Source organism: Coenobita brevimanus, chromosome 69, assembly GCF_032717465.1.
Source record: "Coenobita brevimanus isolate Jiangsu-jjx chromosome 69, ASM3271746v2, whole genome shotgun sequence".
Lineage (NCBI taxonomy): Eukaryota > Metazoa > Arthropoda > Malacostraca > Decapoda > Coenobitidae > Coenobita > Coenobita brevimanus.
This window is the reverse complement of record NC_137022.1, coordinates 29,367,114-29,389,414: the sequence shown is the minus strand read 5'-3', so window position 1 is coordinate 29,389,414 and position 22,301 is coordinate 29,367,114. Positions and strand designations below refer to the sequence as shown.

The following is a 22,301-nucleotide window of genomic DNA, read 5'->3' as shown; positions in this document are numbered from 1 at the left end:
GTAGACTTGATAATGAGGGACAGGACGACATGGAGGCGATTTGTTTGTGGCCACCCTTTACGGGATTAAGGCGTCTGGCAATAGAGAGATATATAGAGTTGATAATAAGTAGTCCTGAGTTGGGTCCGGGAGATTACAAACGTGCCTGGTATATGCCTGGATTGCGAAATGAGTGCATGGAGAGAGAGAGAGAGAGAGAGAGAGAGAGAGAGAGAGAGAGAGAGAGAGAGAGAGAGAGAGAGAGAGAGAGAGAGAGAGAGAGAAAGGAGGAGAAAAGACCAGAGGAACGAAGGGGAAACTTAGATAACCCTGAGGAAATGAAAGTAAGAGGCTAGGTTAAGTGTGAGGAGAGAGAGAGAGAGAGAGAGAGAGAGAGAGAGAGAGAGAGAGAGAGAGAGAGAGAGAGAGAGAGAGAGAGAGAGAGAGAGAGAACCCAAAGGAAATAAAAGTAAGAGGCTAAGTTTAGTGTGGGCGTGTGCTTGGGGAAACGAGACAATAAGGAAATGGAAGAAAGCGAGAGAGAGAGGGAGGAAGAAAGACAGTAAGAAGGGGAATAGTGGAGAAAATGCAATGGGATAGAGGGATAGATCAATAGGAGAGAGAGAGAGAGAGAGAGAGAGATAACTCACTTCTCAGCAAAAGGTCGACGATTGAGACGCTGTTGTTGCTGTTGTTCCGTCTCACTTCCCTGTTGTTGTTGTTGTTGTTGTTGTTGTTGCTGAGTTTGCTGTTGTTGTTGGGTGCCGAATTGCAACTCGCCCTCGTTCTCGTCCTCGTCGTCCTCCAGCAGGTACTCGTCGTCCTCGTCCTCGTCGTAGTAGTCTTCATCGTCATCATCATCATCATCATCGTCGTCATAGTCGTCCAAGGCGTCCCAGGATTTCGGAAGGTCTTCGTCCATTCCCGATGAGGCGTCCTTCAAGGGGATGATTTTGTCCCTGAGAAGAAAGAGAGAGAGAGAGAGAATGTAATTAGGTTGTTGGGAAGTTGCTGCTCCTCCTCATCCTCCTTCTCCTTCTCATCATCATCATCTTCACCGTCATCATCATCATCATCATCATCATCACCATTATCATCATCTTTATCATCATCGTCATCATCACCTTTATCATCATCGTCATCATCACCTTTATCATCTTTGTCACCTTTATCATCATCATCTATATCATCATCATTATCATCGTCATCATTTTTCCTCCTATCAGCATTTTCCACGAATAATTTGGGATGGCTAGGAATTCAGAAATAGGAAAACGAAGTAATAATAAAAAGAGGAGAGCTTTCACCAGCGTGCCTAGTGAAGGAGAAATATTGATGGTACACACACTGTCAGTTCCCCCCCCCCCCTCTCTCTCTCTCTCTCTCTCAACAACAAACCTGCATTCCATCCCAATCCACTTTCCATCACATCCTCTTCCCCCTCACCTTTTCTTCCCTCCCTCTACCCCTTCCTTCATCCTTTCCTCCCTTACCCCAGTCCCCCTCATCCCTTTTCTCTCATCTCCCACTCATCATTGACTCCACCCCCCCCCCCTCATCCCCTCATTCTTCTCTGCCTCTTTTCCCCTTCACTCTCCCCCCTTACCCCTCTCACCCTCTTCTCTTTTCTCCCCTCATCCCTCTCCCCATCCTTTCCCTTCGCTTTCAGTCCTTCCCCTCATCTTTTTCTCCCTCACTCTTCCCCTCACCTCCTCTCCCCTCAACCCTCTTCCCTATCCCCCCTCTCACCCTCACCCCTATTCTCCATTCAGCTCTTCCCTCCCCTCCCTCCCTTCCCTTCGCGCTACCCCTCGCCCCCTCTTCTCCTACTCCCCCCTCACCCCCGGAGCGAGAGGAATACAACTGATATTGAATTCTCATGCCTAGCTCACTCTACTGCGTGAAGAATCCAAAAGTGGCCATCTTTTTTCTGTTTAGGCTATTTTGAATTCCTCCTAGATAATAATACTGTGTGAGTTTGGAGTAGAGAGAGAGAGAGAGAGAGAGAGAGAAATTAGAACTGTAATTTTTAGCACAGACACACAAAAACACATTTTTTTTTTAAAACCCCGCACACCAGAACTGCATTACGCACCCCGTATAAGGTCGCACCACTTCCCATAGGCGACCCAGCCACCTCTTTCTCTGACCCAGGCTTACAAAAGGTCAAAGGTCATAGGTCATATTTGGCGAGTGACGTACCTCATTTATTCATCTGTTACACACACACACACACACACACACACACACACACACACACAGATATTTTTGGAGTTACGGTGGGGGGGGTCAAGGTCAGAGGTGAAATGGTACAGCCTACCCCCCCTTTTTTTTCTTTCGTCATTTGTTCATTGTGTGTGTGTGTGTGTGTGTGTGTGTGTGTGTGTGTGTGTGTGTGTGTGTGTGTGTGGATTTGAGAGGTGATGCGGTGTTATTTTGTGTAGTTCATCGTTTTCATTATTATTATTATTATTATTATTATTAGTGGTATTATTATAGTACTACTTCTGCTACTACTACTACTCCTACTCTTACTACTACTACTATTGATATTATTATTATTATTATTATTATTATTATTATTTGAGGTGGTGAATTTCGTTAGTTTTTGCTTCATTTGTCTCAGGTTAACGAAGTGACGTCACATCCGGTATTCATCTGACGTCACTTCCGTTATTCATATGGTAGATCAGCATTCACTCAGGGATGGGTTTGGGGGAGAGAGAGAGAGAGAGAGAGAGAGAGAGAGAGAGAGAGAGAGAGAGAGAGAGCAGGCCTAAGATGTAATCCTTCAGGTCTTCATCCCACAGCTCAGGGGTACTAACTCCTCAACACCTCGTCCTTACCGATTTATCCCTGAGTCTGCTCCGTTTACTATAGTCTTGTGTGTTATTCATGCAATCTGTGTCAGCATTGAAGAGATATAGGGGAAAAGAAGAGGGTGTCCAATGGGTAGTTTAGAAAATAATTCGCTAAGGAAGAGGTGTTAGGGAGACTTTACCTGTTGAGAATACGGGATTTTGTAACATGTCTTTCGTGTCACAATTGTTATTTTTATGTATTTGCTTTTATTAATTTATTGTTATTTTCTTATGTACTTATTTATTGTTATTTATGTTTATTGTTATTTATTTTATTATGTATTATTGTTATTTATTCATTTATTTTATTTCTTAGCGTCAGATGTGCAGCGATACTTACTATGGTGATTGTACAAAGCCATTTTTAGAGGTCGTGTTGACAGTGATTTCTTCTGTTTATGTGTGTGCCTATGTCTGTGTATTCTGTTTATCTATTTATATACCGGTATCTATCAGTCTACCCTCCTGCCTACCCACCGTACCTGTCTATCTAGTCTATCTATCTGTCTGTCTGTCTATTTATCTGTATCTATTTATGTCTATCTACCTATCTACCTACCTGTATATACTCGTATAATCTGTCTGTACCTACCTACCTACCTACCTACCTGTCTATCTGTCTCTAATCTGTCTATCTATCCTACCTACCTACCTACCTATCTCTAATCTATCTGTGTGTGTGTGTGTGTGTGTGTGTGTGTGTGTAAAGCAGGGCCTATTAATCTGCAGTCACGGGTATTACTTTCGCTTTTCAAAATATATACGTAACAATTTTGACAGATTAACTTATTCCTCTCTCTTTTTCAGAAAGAGTGACCTCGTGTGACCTTGACCCCGTGACCCCTCGATAAAGGCATCTCACTAAAAGGTAGATTGACCCAAGTCTCTGTTTTTCAGTTTATTTCCATTTTTTTTTTTTTTTTTTTTTCGGGATTATTACCATGATTTTTTTTTTCACGTTTTTTCGAATACATAATTTAGTACCATGTTTTTTTTTTTCGTTTTTACATTTTTGAGTTTGTTACCATGATTTTTTTTTTTTCGTTTTTTTTTCCAATACCCTAATTTAGTACCATGATTTTTTTTCGTTTTTACATTTTCGAGTTTATTACCATGATTTTTTTTTCATTTTTACATTTTCGAGTTTTACCATGATATTTTTTTTTTTTTTCAATTTCGAGTTTATTACCATGATTTTTTTTTTCGTTTTTTCATTTTACCATGATTTTTTTTCCACCTGCACCCTTGACGCATTTAGAAAGAAATAACCAAAGCTGGACAGCCTGGAAAGGTAGCCAGTTTGAAAGAAGTTAAGCAGATAAAAATAATAATAATAATAATAATAATAATAATAATAATAATAATAATAATCCTTTGCATGAGACTCTTCAAAACATTAACAAGACAGGTAAGAAGCCACGTAGACATTTTATTCGTATATTTTGGGGTCCATATTATGTGAAGTATTTGGTGTCTGGCAAGGTAAAGGTGGGAGAGGTGAGTTTTGTAAAATGTGAAGCGAAAGACCTTAAAACCATGTCAGATTCAATACTTGTTTTACGCTGGGGAGGCTTGAGGGAGTGGGGGAGGGTGAAGGGGATGGGGGAATATTGATAGGGAGAGAGGAAGGAGGTGACTAGGGGGAGCTGTGTGTGGAGGGTAAGGTAGTGGAAGGGTGGGGAGGAGGAGATATAGAGGGTTGGGTTAGGAGAAGGTGGATGGAGTTAGGGAAACCGATGGGGATGGGGATTGTTAGAAGGGAGAAAGGTAGAGGTGGCAGTGAGAGAGGGTGGGGAGAAAGTGGTGTGGGTTGATGGATGGGGAGGGTGACAGAGGTGGGGAGATCTTGCAGGGGTTGGGGAGGAGGGGTGAAAGAGATGATGATGAGTGGAGGAGCAGGTGGAGTGGCAAAGATGAATGGAGGAGGAGATGGAGTGGCAGTGTAGGGGTGGTAAGGCATGTGGATGGATATTAATGAGTGGAAAGGAGGCTTGGTTTGGGGAGGAGTGTTGGTAAGAGGTGGGGAGTTGGGAAAGGGAGTCAAGATGGGGAGGAGGGTGGGATCCAGTGAGAGAGAGAGAGCGAGAGTAGTTCTGGAAAGAGGCCAAAGAAAGAGAAAAGAACGAAGAAGGAAAGGAGAAGAAAGGGGAGAGGAAATAAGGAAATGAGGAGGAAGAAGGAAGAATGGAGAGGGAAATGAAGTAAGAGGAAGATCGAAGGGAGTGAGTGAAAAAGCAGTGTCATAAGGAACAGAAATTTATCAGATCAGAGAGAGAGAGGGGGGGGGGGAATGGAGATGGAAGTGTTTTGTGTGTGTGTGTGTGTGTGTGTGTGAGAGAGAGAGAGAGAGAGAGAGTGAGAGACAGCATCTTCTCCAGCGTCTAATAATACTCACTTTTTAAAAATCCATGTACATTAAGATGCTTTTATTTAGCTAAGAATTACAAGTCATATTTCCTGTAAGGGGTAAAGTCTTCAACATGCCTTTGCAACATTTAGCATCTGCAGTGTGTGCAAAGTTGCATCGCTGCGGCCCATAAAGCCAAGAGAAGCTGAGTTAGGGATGAGGGGACTACAGTGAGAGAGAGAGAGAGAGAGAGAGAGAGAGAGAGAGAGAGAGAGAGAGAGAGAGAGAGAGAGAGAGAGAGAGAGCCAGCTTCCATTCACTGTATCATCAATAATTCACATCCCATTCACCTATCTGACACACCTCTCTCTCTCTCTCTCTCTCTCTCTCTCTCACACACACACACACACACACACACACACACACACACACACACACACACACACACACACACACACACACACACACACACACACACACACACACACACAGCAGTTAGCTAAAATTGCCAAGGTGAACGACGTAATTACGGAGATGGCTGGTTGTGTGCGTGTGTACAGTGTGTGTGTGTGTGTGTGTGTGTGTGTGTGTGTGTGTGTGTGTGTGTGTGAATGAGGTTAGCGTGTTAGAAAATGAGAGTGACATTATAAGGACAATGACGGGGTATTTCGTGAGAGAGAGAGAGAGAGAGAGAGAGAGAGAGAGAGAGAGAGAGAGAGAGAGAGAGAGAGAGATGTGCCTGCCTCGTAAAATGCTCTGGCCTAACCTAATACTGGGTTACTGCATCTTTCTCTCTCTCTCTCTCTCTCTCTCTCTCTCTCTCTCTCTCTCTCGGTCCCGACATGAGGAAAGACTCGGCAAATACTGTCAACTCCAGCCGCGAGAGAGAGAGAGAGAGAGAGAGAGAGAGAGAGAGAGATGGATCCAAAAAGTTATGAAATCTCTCTCTCTCTCTCTCTCTCTCTCTCTCTCTCTCTCTCCTGTCATTCTCACACCTCTTCTTCTTCCCCTCCGCACCTTTTACACTCCATTTCATCTCCCCCTTTTCACCTCTCCTCCCCACCTGCTCCCCTCCCCTTATCCCTCCTTTCCTCCTCCTCCTCCTCCTCCTCTCTTTTGTCTCCTTTCCTTATCTCTGGTCGGCTTCCCTCCCGCCTCTCTCTCTCTCTCTCTCTCTCTCTCTCTCTCTCTCTCTCTCTCTCTCTCTCCAATTAGTCTTTCCTTCTCCCTTCTCTCCCTTTCCCCCCACCATCTTCCTCTTCCCTTTCCTCACCCTCTTTCCTCCTCTTCTCTCCCTTTTTTCTCTTCCCTCTGTCTCCTTCTCACCTTCTTTCACCCTCCTTATTTACTCTTCCATTTTTCCTCTTTCTTTCTTTCTCCTTATACTCTTCTCTCCCTGTCCCTCTCTGCCTCTCCCTTTCTCGCCTTCCAACCCTTACTCTTTCCCCATCCCTTTCTTTCCTTTCCCCAAACACTTACTTTTCTCCCCATTTCCTCTCCCCTCTCACAGCATCTCATCCCTGCCCATTATATCCCATCCTCCATCTCTTCTTCTCCCCTTTCCCGTCTTTCCTCCTCCTCTTCCCTCCCTCTTCTCTTCACCTCCCCCTTTTCCTCCCCACCCCTTCTTTCCTCCTCTCCCTTCCCTCTTTTCTTCCCCTTCTATTCTCCTCATCTTCCCTATTCTCCTTCCGCTCACCCTCTTTTTGCTCTCTTTCCCATCTTTCCTCTTCTCTTTTCTCTCCCCCTTCGTTTCTCTTCATTTTCCCTCTTCTCTCCTCTCCTCTCCCCGTCATTTTCCTCTCTTTCCCATCTTTCCTCTTCCTTTTCCCTCCCCTCCCCTCCCCCTCCCCCCAATCAGGACAGGGGACGTCAGAAGCAGAACGTCCCACCAAAGATATCAGCTCATTGCCTCCCCTCCCCCCTCCCACACCCCTCCTCTCCCCCCTCCCACACCCCTCCTTTCCCCCTCCCACACCCTCCTCTCCCCCCTCCCACACCCCCTCTTCCCCATCTCACACCCCTCCTCTCCTTTTGCTTCCTCACTCCTGCCCCTCTCAGTCGTCCCTCTATCTCCTCCCCCCTCCTTCTCTCCCTCTCCTCTCTCCTCCCCTCCCTCTTCCCTCTTCCTCTCACTTCCACCCATACTCCCTCCCGCCTCCCTTTCCCAGTCTTCCTTCTATCTTTACTTTACCTCTCTCCCTCCCTCCCTTCCTCCCTCTTCCAGTCTTTCCTCTATCTTTCCTCTTCTCTTCTCACTCTCCCTCTCCCTCTCCTTTCCCTCTTCCTGTCTTTCTTCCTTCCTCTCCCTCCTTCACCTCTCCTCTCCTGACTCCCTCACCCCTCCCTGTTTCAGTTATCCCTCTTTTTCTCCCTCCTCCCTCCTCTTCCCCTCTTTCTCTTATCCCTTCCCTCACCCATGTCTTTCCCCCTTCACCCTCCTCTCCTTTCTTCCCCTTCCCCCGTGTGTGTGTGTGTGTGTGTGTGTATGTGTGTACCTGATTCTTGCCAGTTTGTGTGTGTATACTTCATCAATATTGTGTGTGTGTGTACTTAAATCACGTGTATGTGTACGTGTGTGTGTACCTAATTCCCATCCATTCCCGTCTGTACTTGCTTCGTAATTAACCAAAACGATTTCTCCTAAATGTTGTGACCTTGGAATTTGTTTGTTTGCTTGTTTGTTTGTTTGTTTGTTTGCGTGTTTGTCCCAGTGGAGTGTGCGGGGTTAAAAATGCCGAAGTTAGTTTATGGGTCAAGGATCAATGGTGGGCTGTGTTTGTCTGTCTGGTTTGCTCTCTCTCTCTCTCTCTCTCTCTCTCTCTCTCTCTAGCTCATTCCCCCTGTGTCTGTCAGTGTATCCAATTATCTACCTATCTGTCTATCTGTCTGTCTATCTATCCGTCTATCCATCTATCAGGATCTGTGTCTATCTATTGTATATTCATCCTCTATCCATCTATCCATCCATCCGGTTAATACATGCAATCTGTCTACCTATTTACCTGTCACACACATTCCCTTTATTACTCTCACACACACACACACACCATCATCATCATCATCATCATCATCATCATCATCATCATCCCTCTTCTGTCTATCCATCCATCCATCTGCCATCTATCTATCCATCTCAGACACTTCCCCATTATCCCACACACACCACCACCACCACAACCACCACCACCACCGCCACCACCCTAGCCCAGTCATCCATCTTTTACCCAACACAAAGCATTACAGAGTACACTTCTTTGATCTCATTTCGGGACGCACATCAAAGGAGAAAGAGGGCTCCCAGTACACACACTCTCCCCCTCCATTTCTTAGGAGTTACGAGGCTGCTTGTAGTTCTCATTATTTGCTTTATATTTATATCTCTACCCACACCAGCACTTCCACTAACACCCTTCATTTACCGATTGAGTCACGCTGGGAATACGTGTCTGAGTTTATTATATTTTTTTTTTATTAAACTTGGATGGTATGGATGGGGTTAATAGAGAGCGAACCGCTTCTCTGGAACCTCTAGATCTGTGTTGTCTGTGTATCTCAGTTCTTGCCCTGGTGTGGAGAGTGTGTGGGAGGGGGTGTTTGTAGTGTTGGGGTACGAGCTGTATACCTCTATTAAATCAAAGGACTCTCTCTCTCTCTCTCTCTCTCTCTCTCTCTCTCACACACACACACACACACACACACACACACACACACACACACACACACACACACAAACAGAACTGTGTATCTCTGTGGTGCTAATCAAGAGACAGAGAGGAAGATAGATAGATAATAGATAGAGAGAGAGAGAGAGAGAGAGAGAGAGAGAGAGAGAGAGAGAGGGGGGGTAGACTTCAATAAAACCCCCTCTGGATGAAAACTGTGAATCCAACTATAAAATGGTCTTAAAGGAAACCAATACCACGACCCCCCCCCCTCCCAGCTGTCGAATTAGGAGGAGGAGGAAGTAGGAAGGAGGGAGATGGGGAGGAAGAAAGAAGAAGGGGAGGAAGATGCAAAGAGAGGGAAGGAGAAGATAGAAAATGGGGAAGAAGGGAAATGAAGGAGAGACAGAAGGGGAAAGGAGGCGAAGAAGGAAGAAGGAAAGTGGAGAGAAGGATGGTGTAAAAAGACAGGAGGAATGAGAAAGGAAAGAACATGGGAAAAAAAAAGGAAGGATGATGGAGAAGGAAGAAGGAGATAAATAAGGAAGATGTGGAAAAGGAATATAGGAAGAAAGAAAATGGGAGAAGAAGAGAGGAAGAATAGGAGGAGGGGGAGGAGGAGTGAGAGAAGAAGGATAATGGCGGTAGAGGGAAGGGAAAAAAAGGGGGGAGGAAGAAGACAAAAAAAAAAAAAGTATATATTTCAGTTTGCCCTAAAAAGATATAAGTAACAATGGCATAGTTACTCCTGAAACGGGCTCTTTATCCTCCTCCTCCTCCTCCTCCTTTCTCCTCCTCCTCCTTCCCCTCGCGTCGTTGTGATATGGGAGAAACACACACACACACACACACACACACACACACACACACACACACACACACACACACACACACACACACACACACACACACACACACACACACACACACACACACACACACACACACACAAAGGAAAATAAGAAGAGGGGAGACTAAAATAAAACTCCCAAGATGAAAGATAAGAACCCTAACAAGAAAATGATCTTAAAGAAAATCAATACCTCGAATACCCCCCCTTCCCCCTCTCCTCAAGCTGTGGAGTTAAGAGAGAGGCTAAGAAAATGGTGAAGGATCCCGGTAAGACAAAGCTAGGTTTAAGAAAATGTTGGGGTGGTGAGGGGGAGTTCAGGAAAAGGTTGGGGTGGTGAGGCGGGGTTCAGGAAAATGTTGGGGTGGTGAGGCGGGGTTCAGGAAAATGTTGGGGTGGTGAGGCGGGGTTCAGGAAAATGTTGGGGTGGTGAGGCGGGGTGTTCAAGAAAATACTTTGGTGTAGTCAAGAAAATGGTATGGGAAGAATCCTACTTTTCACACACACACACACACACACACACACACACACACACACACACACACATCCAAAATTCGTCTGGAGGCAGCAAGAAAAAAAATAAGAAAACTCGTTGTCTTAGGAAAATCTTCAAGAAAATGATACAGCGCCCAAGAAAAGGTGTCGGTGAGGAGAAAGAACGTGAAGGAACGAGAAAGAACGAGAATGAACGAGAAGGGGAAGTACCGGTTTAGGAGAAGGAGAGGGGACATTATGGAGTGAGAGAGAGAGAGAGAGAGAGAGAGAGAGAGAGAGAGGAGAATGAAGACGAAGGAAAAGAGAACAGCATGAAAGAGGTACAGAGAGACAGATAATTAGATAACGGACAGGTAAAGAAAGGTAGACAGGTGTAAATATATACAGAGAGAGAGAGAGAGAGAGGTGGTATTGACAAGGGAGAAGATATGACCAGTAATTAAAAGCGGAAATTATGAGAGAGAGAGAGAGAAGGATGGAAATAGCATGAGGGAAAGAAGGAAGGAGGGAAGGAAAGAAGGAAAAAATGACAGAAGGACAATGAAGGAAATAAAAGATGGAAGGATCAGAGAAGAACAGAGAAAGGAGAGAAGAAAAAAATAACAAAGAAAGAAGAATGACAGGGCAGTCAATGAAGAGAAGGAATTGTAGTGGAGAATGAAGGAAGGGAGAAAGAGAAGACAGGAGGAATGACGGAAGGAAGAAAGGCAGAAGGACATTGAAGGAAGGAAGGATATTAAAAAGGAGAAAATAATAGTGGTAGAGAAGGAAGGAAGGAAGGATGAAATAGTAGGAGAAATGAAGGAAGGAAGGATGAAATAGGAGAAATGAAGGAAGGAAGGAAGGATGGATGAAGGAAGGCAGGGGGGTTCGGGGATTAAAAGTGAGTGGTTTCCGATGCCGTCTTTCTCTCCACCCCTCTTCCCCCCTCTCCCCTTCTCCCCTCTCCCCTCCCCTCTCCCCCCGACAGACATATCCCGACATGAGATATATTTGGCACCCCCTTCCTTTCATCTCCCCTCCCCTCCCTTTGTTCCCCTCCCACACTTTCTTTCTTCTCTCCCCCTCCCCCAATCCCCTCCCCAGTCCCCCCCCCCGACATATAACACCACGGGATATATTTGACGCCCCCTCCTTTCATCTCAGACTCTTACCCCCCATTTTCTCCCCCCTCCCCTTCCCCCTCCTTCTTCCCCTTCCCCCCTCAGACATCGCGACAGAGGAAATATTTGCCCCCCCCTCTCCCTCCCTCTCTCTCTCTCTCTCTCAATCTATTTACCTATCAAATGTATCTATCCATATTAATATCTACTAGTATCAGTCTGTCCGTCTATTGTATCTATCTTTCTATCTATCTGTCCATCTATCTGTCTATCTATCTCACCCCACCCCAAACTTTCGGGCCAAATTTTTGTTATATACATTAAAAGTGTGTGTGTGTGTGTGTGTGTGTGTGTGTGTGTGTGATACCTTGATTGATAATTGTACTTGTGTATTAATTTGGTCGTCTCTGTTTGTCTGTCTGTCTCGTTATCTCTCTCTCATTGCTTGTCTGTCTGTCTTTCTGTCTATCTATCTGTCTGTCTGTGTCTACATCTATCTGTCTATCTACCTGCCTGCCTGTCTGTCTGTCATATATTCGAACATAGCAGAAATGATGTATGTTTTTATTTTTTCACTCGCACGTTTTTACACACACACACACACACACACACACACACACACACACACACACACACACACACACACACACACACACCGCTGGAGATAGTGGGGATTAAGGTGTAACGTATATGTGGGGGAAAGAGAGAGAGAGAGAGAGAGAGAGAGAGAGAGAGAGAGAGAGAGAGAGAGAGAGAGAGAGAGAAATATAATCAGAATGTTGGAAAAATATATACACTTGTTGAAATAATAATAATAATAATAATAATAATAATGAAAATAATAATAAAATAATTGAATATGGTCAAGTACACAGCTAAAGACATAAATAGATAAGAAGAACAGCCATAATAAAGGAAGGAATAAAGGAGAATTCTTATCATTTAAATAAAGTAATTAATCAGGTCTGTATTAGTAGTGTAAATAGTCTAATAAAAAATACTATTCTTTACAATTGTTACTGGGGGTCAATAAAATAAATACTAACATTAAATAACTAAAAAATAATTAAGAAAAATAAATAGCAATAAATAAATAATGAAATAAGTAAATGATACAGAACAATGAATAAATAGTGAATAATAAAAAATAACTAATAAAAATAAACAATAACAATAAATAAATAACAATAAATAAAAACTAATAGAAAATAACCTAAGTAATAAATAACAATAAATAACAATAATAAATAAATAACAGTAACAAAATAAATGAATAACTAATCAATAAACAACAATAAATGATAATAAATAACAATAATTACATTGAAAAATGGCTCAAAATAAAGGAATTTGGGTTAAGAAAAATAATCCAATAGAAATAATAATGTTTATAATTTTTACTCCAATAAAATAAAGAACAATAAATAAATTTGAGTTAATAAATAGTCCAATAAAACTTAAATAAATAAAGAAATAAAGTATCGTTAATAAATAGTCCAACAAAAACACACTATTTATATTTTTAACTCAATAGGTAAAAAATAACTGAAAATAAAGGAAGTTGGATCGATAGTCTAATAAAACTCAAAAAATAATCAATAAAAATACACCAATAAAAACATACTATATATCATTTTAATTTAGTAAAAAAGAAGATATAATAAAAAAATGTTTAAATGCTCCATGATTTTTTTTTTTTTTTTAATGGAGAAAATGGAGGTTGGGGTAAAGCGTATTAGTCCTGGTCTTCTGATTGATTTTCCAAGAAGAGAGAGAGAGAGAGAGAGAGAGAGATGGGATGATGAAAACACACACACACACACACACACACACACACACACACACACACACACACACACACACACACACACACACACACACACACACACACACACACACACACACACACACACACACACACACACAGACTGGGGGGACGAGGATGACGGAAAAGTTTGAGTAGTAGACAGGTAGATGAAAGTAGACAGGTAGAAAGGCTTGTGGGAAGGTAGGAGGGGGTGTGGGGGTAGACCTGAGGGGCAAGGGGGTGTGTAGGGGGCAAGAAAGGTGTGTGGGGGGCAGGGGAAGTGTAAGGGGACAAGGGGGGTGCAGGGGGGTCATTGGAGGGGCAGGAGAGGTGTAGGGGGGTCGTGGGGGGCAAGGGGGGTCTCGTAAAAGGGCAATTCTGTGAGGGTCGTAGCTCTCTGCCGTAACTCAATTATTTTTCCTATTTCACCCCCCCGCCTCTCTCTCTCTCTCTCTCTCTCTCTAACCTGCTTTCCTTATAGACGGTCTTCCTCGTTGCTTTCGCCTTTATAACACCTGTACTGAGAGGTGATAATGGCATGGCAAGGGGTAATGCGAGAGAGAGAGAGAGAGAGAGAGAGAGAGAGAAAGAGACGAATTAAAGTCAGACAGGAACAACGAGGCAAATTAAAAATGAGAGAAGGAAATGAGAGAGTAAGAGAGAGAGAGAGAAAGAAAGCAAAAGGGGAAATGACAAGACGCAGAAAAGAAAATGGGAGATAAGGAGATGAAGGGGAAATGAAGAGAGGGAGAGAAAGGAAGTGAGGGGAGGGGAGGGGGAGATAAGAGGAGGATTGTGCTGAAGGGATGGAGGAGATTATGGAAATGGAGGGGAGTGGGGAGAGAGAGAGAGAGAGAGAGAGAGAATTAGGAAAAGGGAAGAGAATTAAAGGTGAGAGGGAGGGGAGATAGAATTCTAGTGAGAGGGGAGAGACTAAGTGATGGGGAGGGGAGACGAATACCCAATTGAAAGAGAGGAAGGGAAGGGAAGGGGAGAGTGAGGGGGAGAGGGAAGGTACAAAATCTTTTGTGTGGGGAGGGGAAGGGGAGAGGGGAGGTTGACAAGGTGATAAGAGAAGAGGGAGGGGAGGGAAATGGAGGGGGTTAGGGTAGGGGGAGGGGAAAGACGATTGTGGAAGGGGGAGGGGGAGGGGAAAAGTGGGAAGGGGAGGGGAGGGGAGCTAAGTACAAAAGTATGTAGGTAAGGAGAGAGAAAGAGAGAAGGTGAAGGGAAGTAGGGAAGGGGGAGAAGTAGGGAGAAGATATAAGGTGATTGAGAGAGAGAGAGAGTAGGAGGTAAGTGTGTGGAGGTGGAAGATAGGTAGAAGGGGAGCTACGAGAAGAAGGGGAGGGGAGGAGTTGGGGCTGGGAGTAACAGTGAGGGGAGGGGAGAGGGGAGTAGGTAGGGATAAACACAACCATAAATGTCAACTACACTTTACCACTCCTCACCCACGCTGAGAGAGAGAGAGAGAGAGAGAGAGAGAGAGAGAGAACGTCGTGAGGAATGAAGGTTTGGAGACAAGGTGAATAACTGAAGGAATGCTAGAGAGAGAGAGAGAGAGAGAGAGAGAGAGACGGGGGGGGTGGGGGCAGAGAGAGAGAGAGAGTTTAAAAGGACCAAGAGGAAAATGAGGAGAGAAAGGAGAAAAATGAAGTGGAAGTAAGGAAGAGGAAGAGAAAGAGGAAAGAGGAAGGTAATGTGGAGAGGTAAAGGGCATGTCCAGAGGAGTTGGAGGGGGGGATGAGGGGAGAGGAGGAAGAGAGGGGGGAGGGGAGAGAATGGGAGGAGGAGGAGGAGAAATGATTATGTAAGAAGCCTGCGCGTGTTACCTACTCTCTCTCTCTCTCTCTTCACCTTTAGGCCCGTTAATCGTCGGTAAAGGTAGCTCCCTAACACCTCTTCCTAAGCGATTTATTTTGCTCATTCTTACTATCCTCCTCTGTCGTAAATGAAATACATGTTAATATTACCCAGCCGTATCCCGAAATAAATCGCTTAGGAAGAGGAGTTAGGGGATACGGGCCAGGAGCTTATTGTTATTTACTGAACAGTGAACATTTTTTTTTGTTATATTGCTTGAACAACGACAAGATTGAACAGAAAAACCTCATTGTTTTGATGTCAAGAAATAAAGACAGAATAAAAACAAAGAACTCAAAGTCAAAATTGAATATATCCTCCCAATTATTATTTTCTTTGAACAAAAAAAAGAAAGAAACAAAGAATAAAAAAACAGAGAACCAAAGCATAAAGTGGAAAGACAATCAAGCCACCTCATCTTCTTTATTTTCTTTACGTGAGCGAGAAGGAAAAAAATGCATAAAAAAATTAGAATCGTGTGTAGCAGGTATTTAGCAGGGGAAAAAATTGCAGGTGAGGGGAAAAAGAGAGGGGACAAATAGGGGATTGTTTTTTCATGGGGGGATTTTTTCGTGTGTGTGTGTTTTTTCTTTTCTTTTTTTGAGGACAAAGGAAATGGATTTATGCAGTGTCTGGAAACCTCGGCACACACACACACACACACACACACACACACACACACACACACACACACACACACACACACACACACACACATTCATCCATTCCCCTAGTTCCTCAGGGGGAGAGAGAGAGAGACGTATAAAAAACATTCCTCACGTCATTGTCTTCAGAAAATACAGCGTCTTGTTTTTGTTGTTTTTATTTTTATCCTTTTGTTATTGTTTTGGCGGATGAGGGAACAATATTGAATGATTGTTTTTGTCCCAACTCTCTTCTTTTATTTGTTTTTCTTCGTTGTTTTGTCTTATTTTTGTCTTTGCTTTGAAGAGGAAAGACAATATTGGATGGGTTGTTTTTGTATGGGAAGTGTGTTGTTTTGGTGATGGTGTTGTGATGTCCTGTGTGTGGGTAATTGTGTTGATGTGTTGACAGCGGTTTACACACACACACACACACACACACACACACACACACACACACACACACACACACACACACACACACACACACACACACACACACACCACGACCATTATCAACATCCTCACCCCATCTTCACCCCTTACCCTCGCCTCCACCCTCACCCTTCACACCTTCCCCTCTCCCTCACCCCCACCCCTTCCTCTCACCCCCGCCCTTCAATCCTTCTCACCCTCAACTTTCACCCCTTCCCCTCACCTCCCAACCCCTCACCTACCCCCTCCCCTCGCCCCCTCCCTGACCCCCTGCCCGACTTTCCACAGGACTTCATTATTGAGTAACTTTGCCTGAATGGAAACGAGGGACAATGTACTCTTTTTTCCCCCCCTGTTTTGCTCTTTTTCCCCTCTTTTGCTCTTTTCCCCTCTTTTACTCTTTTCCCCCTCTTTTTTGCTCTTTTTCCCTCTTTTACTCTTTTCCCCCCTCTTTTTTGCTCTTTTCCCCTCTTTTGCTCTTTTCCCCCTCATTTTTGCTCTTTTTCCCCTCTTTTGCTCTTTTCCCCTCTTTTACTCTTTTCCCCTGTTGTGCTCTCTTCCCCTCTTGCTCTTTTCCCCTGTTTTGCTCTCTTCCTCTCTCTGTCTCTGTCTCTGTCTCTCTCTCTAATCTTCCCCTCATTCTCCCCTCCCCACCCCGTCTCCCCCATCCCTCCCCAACTCCCCCACACACAAATTCGGAAAGTTAGATAGAGTTTAGGGTGTAATTTCAGCAGAGTTAGAGCAACCATCACCTATTGGAGGGGAAAATGCTGCCCCCCCCTCTCTCTCTCTCTCTCTCTCTCAGAATTACGTAGGCTATCTGTAACTATCTGTCTATCTATAGTGTGTGTAGTTAGGATTGTACATACGTAGGTCGATGGATAGATACAGTTAGATAAAAAGATAGACTTCGTTCCTTCATACCTGCAGTCCTTCCTTCCTTTCCCTTCCTTTCCTTTCCTTTCCTTCCCTTCCCTTCCCTTCCCTTTCTTTCTTCCTTTCTTTCCTTTTTTCCTTCCTTCCATCCATCCTCCTTTTCCTTTTTTCCTTCCTTCCATCCATCCTCCTTTTCCTTTTTTCCTTCCTTCCATCCATCCTCCTTTTCCTTTTTTCCTTCCTTCCTTCCATCCATCCTCCTTTTCCTTTTTTCCTTCCTTTCATTTCCTTCCTTCCTTCCTTCCTTCCTTCATTCATTCATTTCTTTCCTATCCTTTCCTTCATTCCTTCCGAATCACATCCTCTTTTGTCTTTATCAGTCTTACTCAATTTCCATCTCTCTCTCTCTCTCTCTCTCTCTCTCTCTCTCTCTCTCTCTCTCTCTCTGTTCCTTCAGCCGTTTTTAATATCCTGTTGACCGATTTTTATTGTGTGCGTGGCTAGTGTGTACATGTGTGTGTATGTACAATGCGTGTGCACCTGTATTCTTGTGTGTGTCCGTTTGTTTATGCATGTCCGAGTGTACATGTGTTTTCGTTTATTCGTGTGTGTATATGTGTGCGTTGTGTATGTATGTATGTATGTGTGTGCACCTATTTGGTATGTCCGTCTGTGTGTACCGGTACATATATGCTTGTGTACGTGTGTAAACTTGTGTGCGTTTGTGTGTTTATCCATGTGTGTGTGTGTGTGTGTGTGTGTGTGTGTGTGTGTGTGTGTGTGTGTGTGTGTGTGTGTGTGTGTGTGTGTTTGTATGTATGAGAGCTTGTTTGTATGATGGATTTTTTTTAACGGCTCCAACAATATATATTTTAGTAATTTTATTTTGTCCTATTCAGTAAACACCCGCATCGATATTCACGTATAAATATGTAATGTTTATATACAACGGGAATTGGAATATAAGCGCTCCGGTACTCTTGGGTGGTGGAATGGCAACGTGTGTGTGTGTGTGTGTGTGTGTGTGTGTGTGTGTGTGTGTGAGAGAGAGAGAGAGAGCGCGCAATGATCTGAGGAGTTCTTGTATGTATGTATGTATGCTGTTATGTATACGTGTCTGAGTTTATGTGCGTAATTTGTTAAGGCATAGTTCTCTTTACCTGTACTGTGTGTGTATGTGTGCGTAGGCTATGTGTGTGCGTGTTGTTTACCTCCATGTGCGTGTGCGTGCGTGTGACCATCAGTGAGATGAGCTTGTGTCACTAGGGGTGTGGCATTTGCTTCCCCCTCCCTTCCCTCTCCCCCTACTCCCTCCCCCCGCCCCTTCCCCCTCCCCCTTCCTTTCCCCACCCATCCTTCCCTTTTCCCCTATTCCTCATGCTCCTTCTTTTCCTTCTTCCTCTTCCTCTTTTCCCTCCCTCTCCTCCTTCCCACTACTTCATCCCCCTCCTCTTTCCCCCTCCCCCTTCCCCCTCTGCAACTCTCTTTGGCTTCCCCATCCCCTCCTTCCCCTTTCTCTCTCCTCTTCATGCTCTTTCTTTTCGCTCTTCCTCTTCCTTGTTTTTTCCCCTCCGCCTTTACCCCCCTTCCTTCTCCTCTTCCGCTTCGTCTTCCTTCTTCCCTCCTTTTCCCCTCTCCCCACTCCCTTCAACCACTTTCCCTTTCTTATCTTAGTGTTCTCTCTCTCTCTCTCTCTCTCTCTCTCTTCCTTTATCCCCCAATTAATTAATAAAGATCAAGAAAAGGAAAAACAGAAAATAAAAACAATCCATCAAGCAAAACAACTCACCTGAAAATAAATAATAAGGTTTAATAAAGGTAACAAAGGATTAGTTAATAAAGAATGAGAATTATAATTTGGATCAAGTAAAGGGAAGCCTGATTGCATTATTGGTTAGAGTGGTAAAGATGACAGGCGTATTGATGTTAGTGATTGGGGTGGTGATTGATGGTGGTAGTGGGGTGGTGGTGATTGTGGTGATGATGATGATGATTGTTTTTATTATTACTGTTGTTATTATTATTATTATTATTATTGCTTTTACTGTTACTACTATTATTACTGTTTTTATGACTACTGTTATTACTGTTATTATTTTTTCATTGTTAGTATGGTGAGTTACAGTGAAGTGATGGGGATGGTATGGTGGTGATGGTGATGTATGGTGGTGATGATGGTGATGGTACTGTAATGATGGTGAGGTTCGGTGGTGGTGGTGATGGTATGGTATTGGTGGTGATTGTGATGACGTGGTAGTGATGATTGTGATGATGGTGATTTAATTATTAGTGATGATAGAGATTTAAACTGACAGTAGTTATTTTGTGTGGAAGAGAGAGAGAGAGAGAGAGAGAGAGAGAGAAGGTCGTGTATGTGTGAGAGAAGGTCGAGTGTGTGTGTGTGTGTGTGTGTGTGTGTGTGTGTGTGTGTGTGTGTTATGACGATACACAGTGTTGCCAAAGCTGCGGCCACACCCTATACACACCTTCTCTCTCTCTCTCTCTCTCTCTTTCTTACATTCTCTTTTTGAACCTAATGGCTAGGCAAATAGATGAAGAGACATACCATAGATAGATAAATAGGGAAGTATGTAGAAGTAGATAAATTGAAGTCCTGTAGTTATAGGTAGATAGGAAATACGAGTAGATACAGTGTAGACAGCTTGAGAGAGAGAGAGAGAGAGAGAGAGAGAGAGAGAGAGAGAGAGAGGTAGTTAGGCCTAATATGAACACGACTTATTAATTCTCCATAACACACACACACACACACACACACACACACACACACACACACACACACACACACACACACACACACACACACACACACACACACACACACACACACACCTGGCTTGGGTCCTACTCCCCCTCATCTCACACCTCATTCCCACACTACCTCTTCTCATCTCACCTCATCTTACCAATATTCTCTCTCTCTCTCTCTCTGCTTCTTCTCCCTTACATCTTAACTCTCCCATATTACCTTGCTGAGAGAGAGAGAGAGACTGCAGTAGGCATGTGTAACTCTCCGCATTATATAGAAACTGTCTGTCTGTCTGTCTGTCTGGGGGGGGTAATGCAGGTTGGGGGGAGGCATTGAGGGAAGGATGGAGAGAAGTAGGGGGAACGGCAGGGGGAGGGGGAGAGTTGGAGAAGAGGAAAGAGAGAGAAGAGAGAGGGGGAAGGAAGGAAAGAAGGGTAGGAAGAAGGAAGAGGTAAATGAAGGAAGATCAGAATGGAAAGAGGAAGTGATGGAAGAAAGAAAGGAAGGAGAGGAAACAAAGGGGAGGAAGTAGAGAGAAAAATGAAGGAAGAGATAAAGGAAGAAGTGAAAGAAGGAAGGAGAGGAAGCAGAGAGTAGGAAGAAGCTAGCAAAGGGAAGGAAGAAGGAAGGAGAGAAAGTAGAGAGAAAAATAAAGGAGATGAAGAAAGGAGTGAAGGAAGAAGAATGTAAGGAATGAGCAGAAGGGAAGAGGTTAACAGGAAGGAGTTAGGGGAAGAGAGAGAGAGAGTCACTGTCCTGTTTGTGAATGTAACCTGTGTGTGTGTGTGTGTGTGTGTGCATCGTTTATAGGCCAAAGCTGCACACCGCATAGCCAGGCAGAGGAGACGGAAAGGGGGGGGGGGTTCCTTACACTACCGTCACCATTACCATAACTACTGTCATCACTGTCATCGTCACTACCATCATCACTATCAGCACTCATCGTCACAATCATCTCTACCATCATCACTGTCATCATCACTCATCATCACTCATCACAACTATCAATATTACGTTCAAAAACACTAGTCTCTCTCTCTCTCTCTCTCTCTCTCTCTCTCTCTCTCTCTCTCTCTCTCGTCTTTCTTTTTCATCCCTCCTCTTCCTCCTCTTCCTGTTTCACCTCTTCCCGATTACTCTTCCTCGTCTTACTTTCACTTTCCTCTTCCCCTCCTTACTTTCTCTTTCCTCTTCCCCGTCTCTTGACCTCCCATCATCCTCTTCCATCTCTCATCCTCTTTCTCCTCTCTTCCTCTTCTCTTCCTCTCCGTTCCTTCCTGCCTCCTTAGCTGTCGTATGGGGATTTAGAAGTAAGTGAGGGATGGGGTGAAGCAGGGCAGGGCAGGGCAAGGAAGGACAGGGCAGGGCAGGGCTAGGAAGGACAGGGCAGGGCAGGGGTAGGAAGGACAGGGTAGGGCAGGGCTAGGAAAGGTAGGCAGAGCGGTGATAAGGAAAGTGAAGGGAAGGAGAGGGGAAGAAAAATACTAAGGGAAAGGAAGGGGAAGTATGGACAGGAAGGAAAGGGAAGAGAGGGGAGGGGATGACATGATTTATTAACTGAAGACGAAGAGAGAGAGAGAGAGAAAACGCACTTACGTCTTGCAAGAATCATTGAACAGAAAACGGCTAATATCACTTTCCTTCATCCTTATTTCTTCATTTTCTCCTTCCTTCTTCGCTCCTTCTTTGTTCACCTTCTTCTCAACCTCCCTTATTTCTCCTTTCCTCCACTTCTTTCTTTCAGTTTATCCTTTCTCTCCTCTCATTATGCTCCCCATGTCTCTTCTCTCCACCTCCCCTTCTTGTTCCATCCCTTTCTCAGTTCATCTTCCATCTCTCATCATTTCCTTCCGATTTCTCTACCTCTCATTTCTTCATTTCTCCAGTTCTTTCGTTTTCTCTCCCCCTTTCCTCCAACTTCGCCTCATTCCTTTTCTCCTATTTTTTTCCTCCTCCTCTTGTTTCTTCCACACCCATGTTCATTTAGCCTCCCTTGTCTTCCTTATTTTCTTCCTCGTTTTCTGTTTTAAGGAGGGGCTATGCTATTACGGGCACCTATTGTCATTTACGAATATACCTGCTTCTGCTGCTTGGTGTTGAAGTGTTAGCCTGTCATAGTCTCCTTGGTTACTTGGTGTGTGTGTGTGTGTGTGTGTGTGTGTGTGTGTGTGTGTGTGTGTGTGTGTGTGTGTGTGTGTGTGTGTGTGTGTGTGTGTGTGTGTGTGCGTAGGCTCATTTTGATTTTATTTTCCGTGTCATGAATACCTGGATGTATGTATGTATATGTGTGTGTGCTCCTATATGTGTGTGTGTGTATGTATGTTTTGATGTGTTTTTTGCATATACTGTAGTTTGTATGTAAAAATCCTATGTACGCATTAAGAGCGAATATTTTATCAGTTATGAGTGTTCACATGTGTACCGGTATGTATGTGTACGTGTGTGTATGTATGTACGTGTGTCTATCCCTGTCTGTGTCTATATGAATCCATCTATGTATCTCTGTCTGTCTGTATGTATGTATGTATGTATGTGTACCGCTGTCAATCTGTCTTTATGAATCTATCTATTCTCTCTCTCTCTCTCTCTCTCTCTGCCATCTACTTTGC

The 22,301-nt window shown here is 44.0% G+C and overlaps 1 protein-coding gene across 1 annotated transcript in view; it reads right to left on the bottom strand.

The window, feature by feature from the left end:
* Window positions 1–22,301, bottom strand: part of Cow (Proteoglycan Cow) — a 214,101-nt gene that overhangs the window by 27,122 nt on the left and 164,678 nt on the right. Inside the window, exon 4 of the mRNA XM_080277436.1 lies at window positions 630–938. Coding sequence (XP_080133562.1) covers window positions 630–938 — 309 coding nt within the window. The remainder of the gene's footprint in view (window positions 1–629; window positions 939–22,301) is intronic.